The following is an 18,659-nucleotide window of genomic DNA, read 5'->3' as shown; positions in this document are numbered from 1 at the left end:
AACCTTTTTCTACCATGTCGATCCACCAACCATTATTTTAAAATCCGGACTGGAGAGCAACCCATTTTGCTGTCTGGGTCACGGGTCAACCAGTCCAACCGGTCAGTTGGACTGATAACGTCAGCGACAATTTTATTTTTTTAAAATGACATATTAATCCCTCAAATTTTAATATATTACAAAAATTTTCCTAAAAAGTTTGAATTAGTCCCTAAAATTTTTATTTATTTCAAAAATGCCCCAAACAATTACTAATTAATCCTAAACTTTTGACATATTTTTAAAACACCTTTATAAAATTACAAATTAACCCTTATAATTTTGAAATATTACAAAAACCTCCTAAGATCTGAACCGGATTGGAGAAGCTGTCGAGTCCCGATTGGACAGGCTGGTCTGTTCTGGTTTTTAAATCACCACCAACATGTGAAATATTATTATTGTTTGGATGAAGATATACCACCACAACCTATAAACTCAAATTTAACTAAACACATAACTCTTTACAATTTCAGATGCTTATAAACTCAAATTAACTTATAAATATTAACGGCTTATATGCTAATTTTCATAAACTCAGCCAAACAAACACGTATGATTAAGTTTACTATTAAATGATTTATTTTAAGTAACCAATAGGGTGTGAAAGGCCAAAACAGCAGAACTTGTAAATGATGGTAACAAAATCAAATCCATCCCATATAAAACTCTCTCATAGAAATCTCTCCTTCTTCACAGAGACTCTCACTTTTCCATCTCTCTCAAAGGTCAGTCAGATCCAGATCCCTCTCTAACCTTCTTTATTTCGTCATTTATTGATTGTATATTGCTTTTACTATTTCATATCTTTGCTTTTCCATTCATTTCACGATCTGGGTCTCCCAGATCTGCCTTGAATTCATCCAAAACTGATCGAGAATGGATTTAACTTGCAATTTTAGCATCTGGGTGTTGTTTGTTTTCTTTGTATTTCAATCCTTTTGTTATGGGTTTTACTTGCCTGGTAGCTACCCTCACAAATACGTTGTCGGCGATGCGTTGTCTGTGAAAGTTAATTCACTCACTTCCATAGACACCGAAATGCCCTTTAGTTATTACAGTTTGCCCTTTTGTAAGCCTCAAGAGGGCGTCAAAGATAGTGCTGAGAATCTTGGTGAGCTTTTGATGGGTGATAGGATTGAAAATTCTCCCTATAGGTTTAAGATGTACACCAATGAAAGTGATATCTTTTTGTGCAAAACGGATCCGTTATCGAAAGATAATTTCGATTTGTTGAAGAAGAGGATTGATGAGATGTATCAGGTTAATTTGATCCTTGATAATTTGCCAGCGATAAGGTACACCAAGAAGGCTGGCATCTTTTGAGGTGGACGGGGTTTCAGTTGGGGTTAAGTATCAAGATGCGTATTATGTGTTTAATCATTTGAAGTTTAAGGTTCTTGTCCATAAGTATGAGGAAACTAATGTTGCTCGTGTTAGGGTACTGGCGATGCGGTTGATGTGATTCCACGAAAGCGAGGAGGGATCTGATGTGCCGGGTTATATGGTTGTTGGATTTGAGGTTGTGCGTGTAGTGTGATGCATAATGTAGATTTGGTGAAGGATTTGAAGATATATGGCAAGTACCCGAGTCAGATTAAATGTGATTCGAACATTGTGTCTATGCCTATTAAGGAGGGTCAACCAATGTGTTACTTATGAGGTTAACTTGATAGAGTGATATCAAGTGCCATCCCGTTGGGACGCTTATTTGAAGATGGAGGGATCAAAGGTCCATTGGTTCTCGATCTTGAATTCTCTTATGGTATACTTTCCTTGCTGGTATTGTTCTTGTGATCTTTTTGAGGACTGTTCGGCGGGAGTACTCGGTATGAGGAGCTTGACAAGGAAGCTCAAGCACAGATGAACAGGAGTGTTGTGGGTGGAAGCTTGTGGGGGAGTTTTCCGTGCCCCCAGCAATCCTGGACTTTTGTGTTTTGTGTTGGAGATGGAGTTCAGATTCTCGGGGCTGTCGTGACTATTTTGTTTGCTGCTCTTGGATTCATGTCACCAGCTTCCCGTGGAACTCTTATCAGAGGTATGCTGTTTTCTACATGATTCTTGGTGTTCCAGGTGGCTATGTTGCTGTTCGTCTATGGAGGACAATTGGCGGTGGTGATCTTAAAGGATGGATTTCTGTGGCATGGAGGGTTGCTTGTTTCTTCCTGGTATGCCTTTTTGATTTAAAAACTTTGAATTTCCTGTTGTGGGGTAGTCATAGCACAGGAGCCATTCCATTCTCTTTGTTTGTTATTCTGCTTCTGCTATGGTTCTGTATCTCTGTGCCCTTACCCTATTTGGCGGTTACCTTGGGGCGAAGGCACCTCATATTGAATTCCCTGTTAGAACCAACCAGATTCCACGTGAAATCCCGGCCCAGAAATACCCATCTTGGCTTTTGGTTCTTGGTGCTGGCACTCTTCCATTTGGTACCCTCTTCATTGAGCTCTTCTTTATCATGTCTAGCATCTGGATGGGTCGTGTTTACTATGTCTTCGGTTTCCTCTTGATTGTTTTGATACTGCTTGTGGTGGTTTGCGCCGAAGTGTCTCTTGTTCTCACATACATGCATCTTTGTGTTGAGGACTGGAAATGGTGGTGGAAATCCTTCTTTGCGTCAGGATCAGTAGCAATCTACATTTTCTTGTACTCCATAAACTATCTCGTTTTTGATCTTCGAAGTTTGAGTGGACCTGTCTCGGCCACTCTTTATTTGGGATACTCTCTTGTCATGGTCATAGCAATCATGCTAGCAACAGGCACAGTTGGATTCCTTTCTTCATTCTGGTTTGTGCATTACTTGTTCTCTTCAGTGAAACTGGACTGAAGACCTCTCCCCTTTCCAGATATTAGCATTCTGAAGAGCAGTTGTGGTTCACTGGCGGATTAAAGCAACCTTTATGGAAGTCTATCATGTTTTACTTTTATTTTCGAAATTTATTTTGATAGGAACTTAGTAAATTGTAATATCAATAATTTGGTCCAGCTTTCCTTAATTTTTGTTTACATTGAGATCATGGCATGATAGTGTTATACCATAGTGTATTTGCATCCTTGCGGATTAGAGGCTGATCTAGTTGGTTCTAGTTTGTAACTTGGCATTTTGAATTCTAAGTGCTATGTGCTTAACCATTCAAATCTTTATGGATTCTAATGCAAGGAGCAAACCTCAGTATCTTTTTTTGTTTCACAAATTTGGCTGCCTTGAATTGCATTTTGGTGCCTTTTGCTTGTTTTACGTTTTTGGTTTACAAGTTTCACGTATGAGTTTTTACAAATTTAACATTAATGTAATGATATAGCGATGTAAACTCATGTGAAATTGGTATGTTAATGTTTATCATACAACTTTGCTGTGAAGTAGCCCTGCTGATTGATGAAGCTGATATCTCAAACCAAACTAGAATGGCCAATTTAATGAACTACAAGGTTCCTTATAAGGGATCTAAAGTTGTGAAAGATTATTATATTCTATGATACTGATATAATATCATTACAAGTTGGATAGAACCGAACATATCTATGTTTGGTTGTAAAAAGATCTGTTCAAAGGATCTACACGACCGGTTAATGTAATTATAATACACACGAGAAAACAATACCGTATGAGAAAGACACTGTAGTTTATGATGATAATATTAATTAGGGGTGTTCATAACAGGTTAACCGATTTTCTAAACCGAACTTGTTTTTCGGCGAACCGGTTAAGGGGAAAACCAATTTTTCGGTTAGTCTATTTTTCCGTTAACTTATTTTTTATTTCCTAATTTAAACCAATTTTATATTTTATTATTTTTCTAGTAAACCGGTGTATATTTTGATTTTTATTGTTTTTATTATATATTTTGTTATTTTTATAATAAACTGGTTTTGGTTACCGTAAATTGTTAACCGAACTAGAAAACCGGTCTTTGTATTTCTTTGAACCGAAACCAAACCCGTTTTTCAGGTAACTAGAAAACTGGTTCGATTCAGTTTTTGTATTTTTTTTAACACCCATAATGTTAATGCCTGTATCCTCCAAAAATGGATACATAAATTGCATTAAGATGTTAGACTGAGATATTCTAATTATTATATCCTTCGTATGACCGCTTAATGTGAAACTTGCTCATGGTTAGTTAATGTATTATATATCTTTAATGTATCATTAAAACCGCATTTAGATTATTAAAATCTTCCTTCAAAAACCTCTTCCCTTGTGGTCCAATGATAAATCATTTAGTCATTGGAGTTAATTATACCCTAAGATCTTGTCTTCGAGAGACAATTACAGGGTTTATAAATAAATAAATAAATAAATAAAATATCTTCCTTCAACAATTTTTTTCTCTAAAGATGGTATAATAATAATAAAAGGTGTGGTGACCGTTTATCCGTTAAAATCAACTACTTTACAAACAACACTCCTCTTTCACACAAAACCTCTCAAGTCCAACAACAAAAATGCAGCCCTCTTCTTTACTTTCTTCTCTTCATTCCTCCATTAATCTCCATTCAACTCCCTCTCTCTCCCTTCTCCCTCCTTCTTCTTCTTCTTCTTCTTCTTCTTCCTTTCTCTCTTTTCATTCTTCTTCTTCGCTTCACTTCACCCCTCTTAATGTGTCCTTCTCCCCTCTCCATGCCACCTCCCCCACCAAAACTAAGGTACTTATACATATACATATATCACAATCCCCCCGGCAAGAAAATACGCGAAAGAGATTAATGTGTTTTTTGTTTTGGGCTGCAGGGTTTGAGTTTCAGGGTCACTTGTGCTTCCACTAATCAGCCACTCAAGGTTATGATATCAGGAGCTCCGGCTTCAGGGAAGGGGACTCAGTGTGAGTTAATTGTTCAAAAGGTAATTTAATCAAGTTTTGTATCTGTAATTTCATTTTTCAGTCAAAAGGGTTGACGAAAATTTGTTAGGTTGTGGATTGAATCAAAGGGTATAGTTATTGATGATTATTCATTCAAAAAGGGAAAAGGGTATTTAATTATCAGTCATTTTGATGGTCATAAAGTCTCAATGTTATGTGATTTTGTAATGTTTTTTTATGAATTGGCTGTGCATGGTAACACAATTGCTCATTGTACAACTAGTTTTCGGGTGATAGTCTTTGTCGTTGAGGTGAAATTAAGTTGCATAATTGGCAGGTTAATGCTGAACATTAAATGGTTTGTTTCTGCAGTTCGGGTTGGTACACATATCAACTGGGGATTTGTTAAGAGCTGAAGTATCAGCTGGGACAGAAATTGGGAATAAGGCAAAAGAGTTCATGAATGCAGGTCAACTGGTTCCGGACGAAATTGTGACTGCTGTAATACAATAATTCACTCACTGTCATGAGTTTTTTTTCTTTTTTTATTATTCTCTTGTCTTGAATATGTTGGAAGATAAATCTTCTGTTCTGTAGATGGTAACAACTCGATTATCGCGTGAAGATGCTAAAGAAAAGGGGTGGCTTTTGGATGGATATCCACGGAGCTTTTCCCAAGCTGAGAGTCTTGAAAAATTGAAGATTAGACCAGATGTCTATGTCGTGTTAGATGTATGTAACTTTTTGTATATTTGCTATCATTGCTATGGTGAAAATGGTTTAACTGGTCATAAGCAGACATTTCTCGTGAAATGAAATGTCTTTTACATGATGTTATTTCTTAATACCCAGGTTCCTGATGAAATTCTAATCGACAGATGTATTGGGAGAAAGCTAGATCCAGTGACTGGGAAGATTTACCATCTGAAAAATTTCCCTCCAGAGACTGAGGAAATTAAAGCAAGACTTGTTACCCGTCCTGATGACACTGAGGAAAAAGTAGGTCCAGATATCATTTATAATCTATACATATAGTTGAATTAATCTGCATACTGTTTATCCTTACCTTTTCGAGACACATTGCTGAGACATGGTCATCATTGTTATCTATGTCATGCAATTGCCACTGTATCTAACATGTTTTTTATGAATTTTTTCTGTAGGTGAAATCACGGCTGGATATATACAAACAAAACGCCAAATCAATCTCATCAACTTACTCAAACATAATGAAGAAGGTACTTGAACTTTCAATAAGTTGTTATAACTTGATCGTTGAACCTTGTAATATGAATATCTGTCAATCTTTGCACTGACATTTTAAAGTACAGGTTAATGGAAACCGGCCAAAAGAAATGGTTTTCAAAGATGTTGAATCTTTGCTCTCTCAAGCACAAGGAGAGAAAGTGAAAACAGCAACATCCGGTAAATGTTCTAGCATTTGAGTTGCATTATGCAGGGTTGCAGTACATTAATTTTGTTGATGCTTTGTTTCCTTCTATGTGTCAGGGAAACCAGCTCTCAAAAGTGAGGTATACTCTGTTATATTGTTTTTGATATCTATGTTAATTCTCGGTGTAGATAAGGTGTCTAAATGTAGGTCTTTAGTATATCGTTTCTTACTTCTTTAAATTTAACAGGATAGTTGGAAAGGAATTCCAACTAGATTGAATAATATTCCTCACTCTAGAGAAATCAGGAATTATTTCTATGATGATGTGCTGCAAGCAACGCAGAGAGCGGTAAACGATGGAAGAACACGACTAAGGGTCAGATTATTAGTACATACATCTTTTCTGTTAGATATTTAATTACCTTCAATCCAGAAGGCATGACGTTCTATAGTCAATAATGACAGGTGGATATTAATATTCCAGAATTGAACCCAGAAATGGTAAGGATTCAATTTTATAGAGACCAAAACTTTCCTATCAACATGTCTGGAGTTAACCTTATTTTATGATGTGCAGGATGTTTATCGAATAGGGACCTTAATGGAACTTGTTCGAGTGCTTGCTCTTTCATTTGCTGATGATGGAAAACGTGTCAAGGTATTTTACCAGTTAGTGCTGGAGAAGTTAGACATTGCGGCTAATTATCTAACTCCTTTGACTTTTTGTCTGTAAGGTCTGTGTTCAAGGGTCTATGGGTGAAGGGGCACTTGCTGGAATGCCCTTGCAACTTGCTGGAACTCGTAAGATTTTGGAGTTCATGGATTGGGGTAATGAAGGTGCTATGGGGACCTTTATCAATATCGGCTCAATAGGTACAGGATCAAATTATGTACAGCTCCTACTTGAATTACTTTTTTTCTTTCCAAAAAATAACTTATATATATATATGTAACTTGCTGACAAAAAAGGGCCACAAATGAGAGGGGAGTGTTGAGATTAGCAATACTGTACAAAAGAATATGTTCACTTCTTAAATATTATTATTGTTACTTACGTTTTGCAAAATAAATAGATATTTCATGCATTAGTTGCTACTGATAATATATTTATTTGTATGCATAGCTTGGTTAGCTGATGATTTATTATTTTGCAACTGCAGGTGCCAAAGAAGTTGGTGAACAAGATGACATGTTCATCTTAGTGGCTCCTCAAAATGCCGTAGGGAATTGTATTATAGACGTAAGGAGCTTGAGCTTAGATGTTCTGTTTTGCAATTTGAGAGCTGTCAGATTTTAAACTTGTGGTTGAATATGTAGGATCTAAGAGCTATGACTGATGTTGCTGGGCAGAGGCCGGTCATTCTTATCAACCCGAGGCTCAAGGTTATAATCTCTCACATGATATTTAGCTAAATTTTCTCTCGCATAAAGATTTTCGTATCTGGAACTAGGAGAGATATCTAGCTTGCATTTTGCACACGCAGGATTATAGATGATATGGTTCCAAAACTTGACGTATAATTAAATTAAAATATGCACGCAATGCTGACAACATAAAACATCCTCATTAGCTACTTTACAAGGAATCCGCGTTTACTGTCACAGTATGCCAGATCAAGAAACATCCTGAACAGCCACTTTCAAGTAAAAAACATGTATCGGTTCTCTTGTATGTTGAGCTAACACATTACTGAAACTATTTCAATTCAGGATTTACCGGGTTCGAGCGGTATCATGCAAGTAAGTAAGCCAGAAAGTTTAAACTAATTGACATTATTAGCAACCAGCCAGTGCCTGACTAGTCCATCTGTTTCTAGACAATGGGTAGGGAGGAGAGATTGGTGTATGCTGCTTCATTCGAGAGCTGTTATTTCTTTCGACTTCTGTATTATATGGGAACTCAATATCCAATAATGGGTGCTCTCAGGTAACATTATCTCTTGACAGTATCCACTCTCCCGTGGACAACGTTTATAATTCGATACCTTTCTCATTTCCAGGATGTCTTATCCGTATCGTTATGAGTTGTACAAGAGGGTTGATGAGGCTCCTGGCAAAGAAAAGTATGTGATCTTGGCTACATTTCCAGAAAAGCCAAATTCAGATGAAATTAACGACGCCTTCTTAGGGAAACCGAGGTAATTAACTTGCATTCAAAGATTACGCGTAGTTATTTTTGAAATGATTCACATTGTCTTTGCTTTTTTTCCCAAACGAATCATGTCTTTAATCTATTCTCGCAGGAATCAAGCAAAGAAAGCCTCAGGATTCTGGTAAGCTAGCAATATCCATATATGTGTTTAATTGCATTCATGTTGATCGATAATATACAATTTTCTTTTTCATTTTTCTCGTAGGGGCTTCTTGAGCGGCGTATTTTGAGTAGAAATACATCTGTAAATATACTGTATGCATCAGCAAGAAGTTTAGGGTGCGTTTGGCTCCCTATTTCTACTCATATTCCCCATCCTATTCTTTAAATATTGTTTGGCACATTATTCCAGAAATATTACTATATTTTTTTTATTATTTTTAGACCCCTTAAGTTTATTAATTTCATTAAATACCCTTAGAAAAAAAAGTTTAAAATTAACAAAAACACCTCCATCAACCCATACTTGCCAGATTCCGACAATCACCGTCGGTGGTAGCTGAAATTTGTACAACGGCCTACACCACCACTAGAATTGGCCGGTAGTTCACCGATCTGGTCGTCGCCCAAAGATGGACTTCTTTGGCCTTTTCCGGCCATCGACGACCACATCTGGCTGTAAATCTGGCATTTTTCAGCCAAATCCGTGGTGGATTTGGCCGGAAAAGGCCATATTGACGCGTTACGACACAGATCCGACCGGTCTATGTCGTAATGCAATTTTTCGGTCAAATTCCGGCGGTGGTGGTCGAAATCTGGCACTGCGGGTGGTGGGGGTGTTTTTGTCATTTTATATGTTGGGGTGTTTAATTAAATTAACAAACCTAGGGATTTTTTTTATAAATTTTTAAATTTTACCTTATAATACTCTCTTATTCAACTATCCAATATTATTCCCAAAATCCTATCCAAAATAATAAACCAAATGCACCATTAGTTTTTCACAGTTACAAATCCAAATAGAAAGTTATTATTCATATATTTTTTGTTACTAATCCGTCGTTATAATCTTGTAAAGAAATCTTCGATGTTGTGATTATACTGTAGATGACCCTCGTGATTCTAGTCTCTTTTTGTTCTTCACAATTACAAGTCTATCGTTAAAAATTACTTTTCACAAGTATTTTTTGGTACAAGTTCATCGTTATAAAATCTTATAAAAAAAGTTATTGGTGTTGTGATTACACTATCATTATAATCTTATAATAGTAAATAATGATTAATAATGATAATTAAGAAAAAAAATAAATAAACTCCTTTGAATGGTATTAATGAGAATAAGGATTATGATAAGGTAAAAGATGGTGACTCAAGAATATTTTAATGTTAGTGGAATAAGAACAACCAATGATTTCAATTTAGGAAAAAAAAAAAAATCTTAAGGAAATATATAACCTTCCAATAGAATTATCTTGACTTTAAATTAAACAATAAGATAAGGGTTGATTTAATATGATAAATATTGATGATCAATGTTTTGACTAATCTTACATGTCCCTTTTTATTGCTTCTCTTATTCATAATTTAAGAACTCCGATTATTTTATTATATGAAACGTCATTCAAGATATAAAATTGGGATTTTTTATCTTCGGAAAGATACATTGTTGTCATCAGCAGCAGCGGATCCATAAATTTTTGCTAGGGTAGGCCAAAATAAAAATTAATTACATATTAATATATTTGTCCATTTATATTTTTGTTAAGGTGGATCAAAATCAAAAAATTGTATATATTATATTTTTTTAAAAAAAATTGAAGGCTCACCCAAAACTAGATTGGATCCGCCCTTGGTTGTCATTATGACTTGGTTATCGAAAAGGGGAATTTCTTCGAGACCGATTCTCCTTTTATTATCAAAATATTTTATATTATTATCAATATTTGTCACAATCTTGATATGAACTTAGGAAGCAAAAACCAAGAATTCATTTTCCCACCATATATCATCCAAAGTTTATGGCGAACCAAACACTTTAGAAAAGTAAAAGTATATGCAATGAAAGCTACTGAACTATAAGTCTTTGATGGCCTACTTTGTCTTCTCCATTAAAGATTTTATAAAGGTTGTTTGATTAATACAAACAAGGCATCAATTGGTCCACCTTTCTCATAGGTAATTAAAGAGGTGGGGTTATACCTCTTTGATGGAACATGTAACAACCATTCAATTCTATATACTCACCATTTTCAAAATCTTGCATTAAATTTCTATCACAAAGTTCAAATGTCTCTTTTATACATCTTGTGACATTAAGTTAATAAACGATAGTATGTTGCGTCGTTGACGTTACTGCAACGGATAACATTATGCTCACAAACCTTTCTTATTAATTTTTTCTCACAAATGTGACGTGACAGCTCTCAATTAGTCAACTCGTAATAGATCTTGTCTGTTCAATAATAAATCTCATCTGACTAATTACAAACTGTTACGTCGCATTTGTAAGAGAAAGTTGGTAAAACTTGTTTGTCAGCCTATATTTACTGTATCACAACATAATGCAGTTAATACTCTCTAGAAAGATAAAAAAAAATTATATTTTGGTTTTAATTGTTTAAACAAGACTTATTTCTATAATGGAAGCACATAATTTGATGGATGAAGACAGCACCTTGAGACTTTGGTGTGGGAATCAGAATCATAAATGAAACAAACACAAACTGGTAGAAATTACCAAAACTATCACACCACAAATGGAGGAAAGATCCCAAAAACATGATTATGAAATTCATTGAAAAATCATTTTCCTACTTTCAAGTTGAGAAATCGTTAAAAAAGTGAAGCAAATGCTTTTCCAACCCATTTTGTTTTAATAATAATAGACATTGTTTTGTCTCTTGAGGTTTACCTGTTTCATTTTATCTTACAAATTACGCGTCACTTTTGTCTTTATCTAAAACTATACTATTTAAAGAGATTTTGGTATTGAATTTATAGAGCGTTTTTGTTAATTTTCATTTAAGGAGTCATTGAGTTTATCGCTTGACGTAGAATGAAGCAGATAAGATTCAAAAACTAGATGCTAACTTGAAGCACATGAATGTGCGCTGTAATGTTTGTGAGGTTGTTAAGTATGGTAGAAATTCTTCAAAGATAAAAAAACCAAAGATTTACAACCATTGTTTCATTAAAAAAAAAAGAGCAGTTTAACTTCATTTGATTTCATGGTTGACAACCCAGAAAGGTTTTCTTGTTGCAGTTCATGATGATGAGGAAGAACTGAAGGGTTTTGATTGGTTGGATCTGGTTTTTGTGAGAAGAGAAAGAGAGGAGTTGTGAAGATGGCAGGAGGGCATATCGGACCAGCTGGTGTGGCAAAGGAGAGGGCTGAACAATATCAAGGGAGGGTTACATTTTATGTGGTTATTGCCTGCCTTGTGGCTGCTGTTGGTGGGGCAATTTTTGGTTATGATATCGGAATTTCAGGTACTCTTCTTCCTGTTAAAAAATGTTCATGAAATCAACACTTTTTACCGCTCTTTTCTTTTTGTTTTACTTTTTGGTCCCCTAGCTAGAAGAGGAACTGATGATGTTTAGACATAGAAAGAAATGAACTAGTATGCTAATCTGCATGAAAGTTACATAACTTTTGTTGTGGTTCTGATTCTGATTCTGAGGAGAGGAACAAAATATACTTAGTATGCAATTGATGTACAAAATGAATATATTCTTCCATATTCTGAAATTAACTTATAGGTTTGTGATTTGAATTTGCTTGTTTCGAAGTGTTTGACACTGTGTAGTCCTGTATTGATTCTAGTGGAATACACAATTTGCAGGAGGGGTGACATCTATGGATCCATTTCTTAAGAAATTCTTCCCTGCTGTTTATAAGAAAAAGGGTCTTGCACATGAAAACAACTACTGCAAATTCAACGATCAAGGGCTTGCAGCATTTACATCTTCTCTATACCTAGCTGGTTTGGTTGCATCCCTAATAGCAGCACCAGTTACGAGGAATTACGGTCGCCGTACAAGTATAATTTTTGGCGGGGTCAGTTTTCTTATAGGTTCAACATTAAATGCTGCAGCTGTCAACCTAGCAATGCTCCTCTTGGGTCGGATTATGCTTGGCATTGGCATTGGTTTCGGAAATCAGGTATCCTGTTTTGCTTGGAGCTACTTTTTGAAGTAAACTCTGTGGCAAAGAAATTGCTTGTTTTTGTATCTTAACAGGAATGTGTTGCTTGAGGCAATAATCAATTAGTGACTTGCTTCTGAAATGTGATTGATGCAAAGATAATAGAATGTTTAGTAGTGTTGCTAAATAGCTAACTTAATGTTGTTTGAAGGCTGTTCCGCTATATCTATCAGAGATGGCTCCAACCCATCTTCGAGGAGCCTTGAACATGATGTTTCAGTTGGCAACTACCCTGGGAATATTTACAGCAAACATGATCAATTATGGAACACAGAAGCTTGAATGGGGATGGAGGCTCTCACTTGGACTAGCTGCATTTCCAGCTACAATTATGACTCTGGGAGGGCTATTTCTTCCTGAAACACCGAACAGTTTGATCGAAAGGGGACATTTGGAGACAGGGAGAAAACTCTTAGAGAAAATCAGAGGAACCACACATGTCGACGCTGAGTTTCAAGATATGCTTGATGCAAGTGAATTGTCTAACTCTATAAAGCATCCTTTCAGAAACATCCTTCAGAAAAGGAACAGGCCGCAATTAGTTTTGGGAATCTTCATGCCAATGTTTCAGATCCTCACAGGCATAAATTCAATTCTTTTCTATGCTCCAGTGTTGTTTCAGTCCATGGGGTTCGAGGGAAATGCTTCTCTCTACTCCTCAGCTTTAACTGGAGCAGTTTTAGCATCATCAACGGTTCTTTCTATTGCAGCTGTAGATAGATTAGGCCGTAGACTGTTACTTATCACTGGTGGAATACAAATGATTACATACCAGGTAAATATTGCACACACTTTGTCATTGTACATTAGCTCATACTGGTGTATCAAGTAGAAATAAAACCATCAAAACATGCCAGAAATCCTGAGCACAATCCCCTCATTTTAGAAAATGCATCATTTCTAACTGTTCTCTCTTTTTAATTTGTATGCAAACAGGTAGTAGTTTCCATAATCTTGGGGCTAAAGCTTGGCAACAATCAAGAGCTGTCAAAAGGCTTTTCGGTACTGGTGGTGATTGTGATTTGCCTGTTTGTATTAGCTTTTGGATGGTCATGGGGACCTCTAGGGTGGACAGTGCCAAGTGAGATATTCCCATTAGAAACGCGATCAGCAGGACAAGGTGTCACCGTTGCTGTAAACCTTTTATTCACATTCATCATAGCGCAGAGTTTCCTTTCCCTCCTCTGCGAGCTCAAGTTCGGGATCTTCCTGTTCTTTGCTGGATGGATTATCATAATGACCATATTTGTTTTCTTCTTCCTGCCTGAAACCAAGGGAGTTCCAATTGAAGAAATGATACTCCTGTGGAGAAAGCACTGGTTCTGGAAAAAGATCATGCCGGATATCCAATACGAGCAGCCTCAAGGTACATAAGAATGAAAACAGCAGAAGCAGGTTGAGCTAGCTTCACAGAAAAGATGTAACTGAGAGATGTCGTAAACTTGTAATCATGTCTTAACCAAGTAAATAATTTGTATATACAGAGTCTTTTAGCTTAATTTACCCAAAAGTTACTAGCAATAAACACAGCCAGAGTTTTAAGTCGCATCCTTTGAGAAATAATATTCTGCCAAATTCTGTGATGATTTTGATAAGCTACTGTATATTTTTCTCAAAATCATGTATTGTCAAAGAGCAATAAGCATATTTTCATCTCTTTTAAGTGATATTAACATTCCCACCAGATTAATCTAACTCATGCTTAAGTACTGTACTTGAACCTGCAAGTGCTTCTGCATCTTATAATCACTTCTAAAGGAAAAATAACCCCTTTGATTGCATTTCCCCCACCTAGAGTTTGGGTTTACTCTTCCAGACCCTGCAGTTTTAAACTACTGGATAGACCCCTCTCATTCTAAACTATGTAAGGGCCGAATGTGTATATTTTATATAAATATTGTTTTATCAATAACTTTAAGTTAATGTCCCCTTATGGGTATTTTCGTTTCGGTGTAAAAAAACATTATTTCAGGGTTAGAAATTTATAATTAAGGGGAGTATTTCCTAATGTTTAAAAGGACAAGATCTCTAGTCAACCACCTTTGGATGGTCGAGTGGTTCGATAGAGACTCTTGGATGTATTACTCAAGGGGTTTTGAGTTCGAGTGGTTTGATAAGGGCTCTTGGCCACCCACCGAAGCTCTTACCCGACTAGTAGTTATAGGGTCCCAAGGATTAATCCGGTGCAATTAAACTGGCCCAAACACCCTCAATCATTAAGGAAAAAAAAAAAAAATTCAGGATCTCTAGTCGTGCACCATAATGGCAAAATGATAGACCTCCCCTTAAGAAGGTGTATCAATATAAAGGGCATAAGGTTAAAAAGGCATGAGAGTGCATGTGTGTTAGTGGAGGTTGGTTAGGGGTTATTGGCGTGTGAAGAATCAAGTGGTTAATGGGAGGAATAATTCAGTTAAAGGATTAGTATAAAAGAGAGGTGTGAGTTTAGGGAGATACAGAGATTATTAAGAGTTATTAAAGGAGGCCCCCTGCTCCTCGAATTGTTGGGACTATTACTTTCGTTTGTTTATTGATAATTGTTCTGGTGATTGTCATTTCCATTCCATTAATACAATTACGAATTATTTCAAAATTACATTGTTCTTTATTTTTCTGCCATTTTTGTCTATTGTGTTGATAGGTTTGTGTGAGATTGGTAGGAAGTTCCATCAAATTGGTATTAGAGCCTTGTTTTGGTAATGACTAAATCGAAAATGGAGTAGAATGTTGAGTAATTAGAGAAGGAGATGGGGAGAGTAGAGAAGGAAACGGGGAGTGTGAAGGAAGAGTGGGGAAGCATCAAGGGTTACCTCCTTGAGCTTCGAGAATGGATGAGGTTGAAGGAGGAAATGGAGGCTAGTACTAGCCACGATTAAGGCAAGATGAGTTAAGGTGAGCACTCAAACAGCGACGACAACGGCGTGGTTGATCAAACTAAGGAAACAGAAAGTTCAAAGGATAAGAGGAAGAGTAAGAAATTGGAGTTGTCGGTGTTCAACAGAGAAGATCCTTACGGTTGGACTTTCAAAGCTGTGTAAGGAATCGGTATATCCAACACAGTGGAAATATTAAAATTAAATGACAAATCGATTCCCTTAATGCCCAAAATCAGAGTACAGATTATACAGTTTATATGTTAAATAAAAAATTATGCAATAATATAAATGATCAAAGTAAAGATTAGAGTTCATATACACGTTTGGAGGCTCTTTCAAACTTATTTCTGACTAGGATTCGCTATCGATTCAAAATAGAATCGAACCAGTAGTAATCCACACAAAGATAACCCAAAGAGCTAAAAAGAGATTTGTTAGATCCTCTTTAGCTTCAAGAACCAAATTGAATCAAAGAAAACTTTGATTCAATAAACCAAGGATGGTGTGAGAGTAGAGAGAAAATGGGAGAGAGGGCTACCTCCTTTCAATGGTTGAATAATGACACAAATGAAAAAAATCATTTTTTTCTCTCAATACACATGCACTTATATAGTGCATGTGTAAAACCCTATTCCTATGAAGAATAGGCTTAGGCTCCAACCCAAACTAGCCCTTATGTCCAAACACTCCCAATTTGTATTTTATTTTTATTATTATTATTCTAATTAAAATCAATTAATATATTTATAAAATATATTAACATTTAATAATAATAATAATTCATTTAAATATATGCGTATATATATATTTAAATATAATCTCACTTATTTAATTTTAACATCAAATTAAATATAGGCAACAACCTTAGCAAATTTAATTGCACTGTGAGATTACCAAAATACCCTTTCGTACTAAAAGACGAAAATGCCCCTTGCACAAACTGATTCTTAAATTATCTTCTATATGTGTGACCCGTAGGCTCCTCATCATACCAGCAGTGAGTAGTATCGCGATTAACATCAATTAATCGTCTCATTACACACAGACCAAGATGGGCCCCTAACAAGACATCATGACCACTCGATAAATTCAGATTCAGCGAAATTGCTACCTGTCAATGATATGGTTACCATGCAATCAAATATTTTCATCATCTGTTATCTCATCGAGACTGAAGTACAGAAATAGTGTCAACCTCAATTACTCTCGATATGTTTATATTCAGTAACTAAACCAATGATCGGAATAATAAATTAGATTGGGCAACAACTCAATCTCATTGTGGCCACAGTTTTAGTGTCATTGCCATTTACTGAATTGCACCATGAGATAACTTCTCCTGTACCCAAGAGTGATGAATCCTCTGTTGATCCACCATAGTCTTGATACACTCCTTGATGCAGCCAATCATTACCATATTGACAGCTCTAAATAGAACTGCGTTGGGCTATTGTCAAACTACACCAATCGATGCACAAGGCGTTCCGGTGATCTCAAGTCTAAGGATCACTTGCACCTCCATTCATTAGAGGATTTATTCCATAGATACTGGGGTTACCATCTATATGGTCGAATCCTCTAGTGGGTCAGTCCAGTGAACTTGCCTACAGCAAGCACCCATGTGTTGCACCAGGTTGTCAGCAAACAACATTGACAAGTGAGATCGGTCACTGTCTTTCGACATGGTCGTTCAACACTATGATAGTCTTACCGTATTATCTGTGCCCTTGGTCAGAATAATACTGGGGCTACTGATGTTTCTAGAATGCACTGAGAAAGAAACACTCTATGAATAGAGATAAAGAAAAGAACCAATTCTCTTAGAGTAAAGAGAAAGAAAGAACTAGCACTAGAGGATAAAATGATTATTAAGTGCTGCAGAAAAGAAAAGAAAATAGGTTGTGCAATGGGGAACTCGTGAGTGTGGAGTTATCCTCATGTAAACCGTTGTGAGAAAGAGCGGTCTCCGCCATGAGAGAGCGGAATGCATGTAAACCGTTGTGAGAAAGAGCGGTCTCTGCCATGAGAGAGCGGAATGCATGTAAACCGTTGTGAGAAAGAGCGGTCTCCGCCACGAGAAAGCGGAATGCATGTAAACTGCTATGAGAGAGAGCGGTCTCCGCCATGAGAAGGCGGAATGAGAACGAGAAAAAGAAAAGAATAGAAATAAAAGAAAAGAAAGAAAATGAGATTTTTGAATTAGAAAAAAATGACAAGAGTACGAAAAGAATTGATGTGTAATACACGGGAATTATAGAGTAGGAGATTTTACTTACTGGGCATCTTTATGCTCACTCCGTTGTTTTCTTTGTTGTACAGGACATAGGTGAGGACCTGGTCGGAGGGACGTCGGCAAGCGGGGAGACTTGGCTGCACTGTCCACTGTTTTCGTTTTTGAGAGTCTCTTGTACAAATAATGTTGTACTTTGTAAAGAATGTAATTATTAAGTAAAGAAAAAAATTTTGGGCCCAACTGTTTTAATAAAAATGCTGTCCTTTTATTAACATATATATTATGAATATGGTAGACGAAAGTAGTTGTTACAGAAGCTCTTACCCGACTAGTAGTTATAAGGTCCCGAGGATTAATCCGGTGCAATTAAACTGGCCCAAACACCCTCAATCATTAAGGAAAAAAAAAGAGTCAGGATCTCTAGTCGTGCACCATAATGGCAAAATGATAGACCTCCCCTTAAGAAGGTGTATCAATGTAAAGGGCATAAGGGTAAAAAGGTGTGAGAGTGCATATGTGTTAGTGGAGGTTGGTTAGGGGTTATTGGCGTGCGAAGAATCAAGTGGTTAATGGGAGGAATAATTCAGTTAAAGGATTAGTACAAAAGAGAGGTGTGAGTTTAGGGGGATATAGAGATTATTAAGAGTTATTAAAGGAGGCCCCCCGCTCCTCGAATTGCTGGGACTATTACTTTCATTTGTTTATAAATAATTGTTCTGGTGATTGTCATTTCCATTCCATTAATACAATTACGAATTATTTCAAAATTACATTGTTCTTTATTTTTCTGCCATTTTTGTCTATTGTGTTGCTAGGTTTGTGTGAGATTGGTAGGAAGTTCCATCAAATTGGTATTAGAGCCTTGTTTTGGTAATGACTAAATCGAAAATGGAGTAGAATGTTGAGTAATTAGAGAAGGAGATGGGGAGATTAGAGAAGGAAATGGGGAGTGTGAAGGAAGAGTGGGGAAGCATCAAGGGTTACCTTCTTGAGCTTCAAGAATGGATGAGGTTGAAGGAG

At 36.3% G+C, this 18,659-nt stretch overlaps 2 protein-coding genes and 1 pseudogene across 3 annotated transcripts; all 3 read left to right on the top strand.

Annotated features, from left to right (window-relative positions):
- Nucleotides 1-709: 709 nt before the first annotated feature.
- On the top strand, nucleotides 710-2,946 carry LOC116122142 (annotated as a pseudogene).
- Nucleotides 2,947-4,451: 1,505 nt separating this feature from the next.
- Nucleotides 4,452-8,763, top strand: LOC116122139 (adenylate kinase 5, chloroplastic). 2 transcript variants are annotated; one of them, XM_031408041.1, is made up of 19 exons: nucleotides 4,452-4,686; nucleotides 4,772-4,882; nucleotides 5,214-5,342; nucleotides 5,439-5,573; nucleotides 5,694-5,840; nucleotides 6,005-6,079; nucleotides 6,173-6,266; nucleotides 6,351-6,373; nucleotides 6,482-6,610; nucleotides 6,700-6,735; nucleotides 6,812-6,892; nucleotides 6,969-7,107; nucleotides 7,395-7,474; nucleotides 7,552-7,617; nucleotides 7,945-7,974; nucleotides 8,052-8,161; nucleotides 8,235-8,372; nucleotides 8,478-8,507; nucleotides 8,592-8,763. In XM_031408041.1, the coding sequence occupies exons 1-19, from the start codon at nucleotides 4,486-4,488 to the stop codon at nucleotides 8,614-8,616; spliced, it is 1,779 nt and encodes a 592-aa protein (XP_031263901.1). In that variant the 5' UTR covers nucleotides 4,452-4,485; the 3' UTR covers nucleotides 8,617-8,763. The 2 variants fall into 2 exon arrangements, with proteins under 2 accessions (XP_031263901.1, XP_031263902.1); XM_031408042.1 differs by lacking the exons at nucleotides 5,214-5,342; nucleotides 5,439-5,573.
- Nucleotides 8,764-11,283: 2,520 nt separating this feature from the next.
- LOC116122138 (sugar transport protein 7) lies at nucleotides 11,284-14,099 on the top strand. The gene is made up of 5 exons (XM_031408040.1): nucleotides 11,284-11,452; nucleotides 11,589-11,815; nucleotides 12,169-12,488; nucleotides 12,682-13,305; nucleotides 13,467-14,099. Exons 2-5 carry the CDS (start codon nucleotides 11,671-11,673, stop codon nucleotides 13,902-13,904), a joined length of 1,527 nt encoding a protein of 508 aa, XP_031263900.1. The 5' UTR covers nucleotides 11,284-11,452; nucleotides 11,589-11,670; the 3' UTR covers nucleotides 13,905-14,099.
- The last annotated feature ends 4,560 nt before the right edge of the window (nucleotides 14,100-18,659 follow it).

This window comes from Pistacia vera, unplaced genomic scaffold (assembly GCF_008641045.1).
Source record: "Pistacia vera cultivar Batoury unplaced genomic scaffold, PisVer_v2 Contig132, whole genome shotgun sequence".
Classification (NCBI taxonomy): Eukaryota; Viridiplantae; Streptophyta; class Magnoliopsida; order Sapindales; family Anacardiaceae; genus Pistacia; species Pistacia vera.
Note: the sequence above shows the minus strand (reverse complement) of the source record. Positions and strands in the feature narration are given on the sequence as shown.

Bases quoted from the DNA above. Each gene is read 5' to 3' on its own strand.
- LOC116122139 (XM_031408041.1), top strand. From the start codon at position 4,486: ATGCAGCCCTCTTCTTTACTTTCTTCTCTTCATTCCTCCATTAATCTC. The intron at 6,080-6,172 runs GTACTTGAACTT...TTTAAAGTACAG, and splicing joins ACTCAAACATAATGAAGAAG to GTTAATGGAAACCGGCCAAA. The intron at 6,267-6,350 runs GTAAATGTTCTA...TCTATGTGTCAG, and splicing joins AGTGAAAACAGCAACATCCG to GGAAACCAGCTCTCAAAAGT.
- LOC116122138 (XM_031408040.1), top strand. From the start codon at position 11,671: ATGGCAGGAGGGCATATCGGACCAGCTGGTGTGGCAAAGGAGAGGGCT. The intron at 11,816-12,168 runs GTACTCTTCTTC...CACAATTTGCAG, and splicing joins TTATGATATCGGAATTTCAG to GAGGGGTGACATCTATGGAT. The intron at 13,306-13,466 runs GTAAATATTGCA...GTATGCAAACAG, and splicing joins TACAAATGATTACATACCAG to GTAGTAGTTTCCATAATCTT.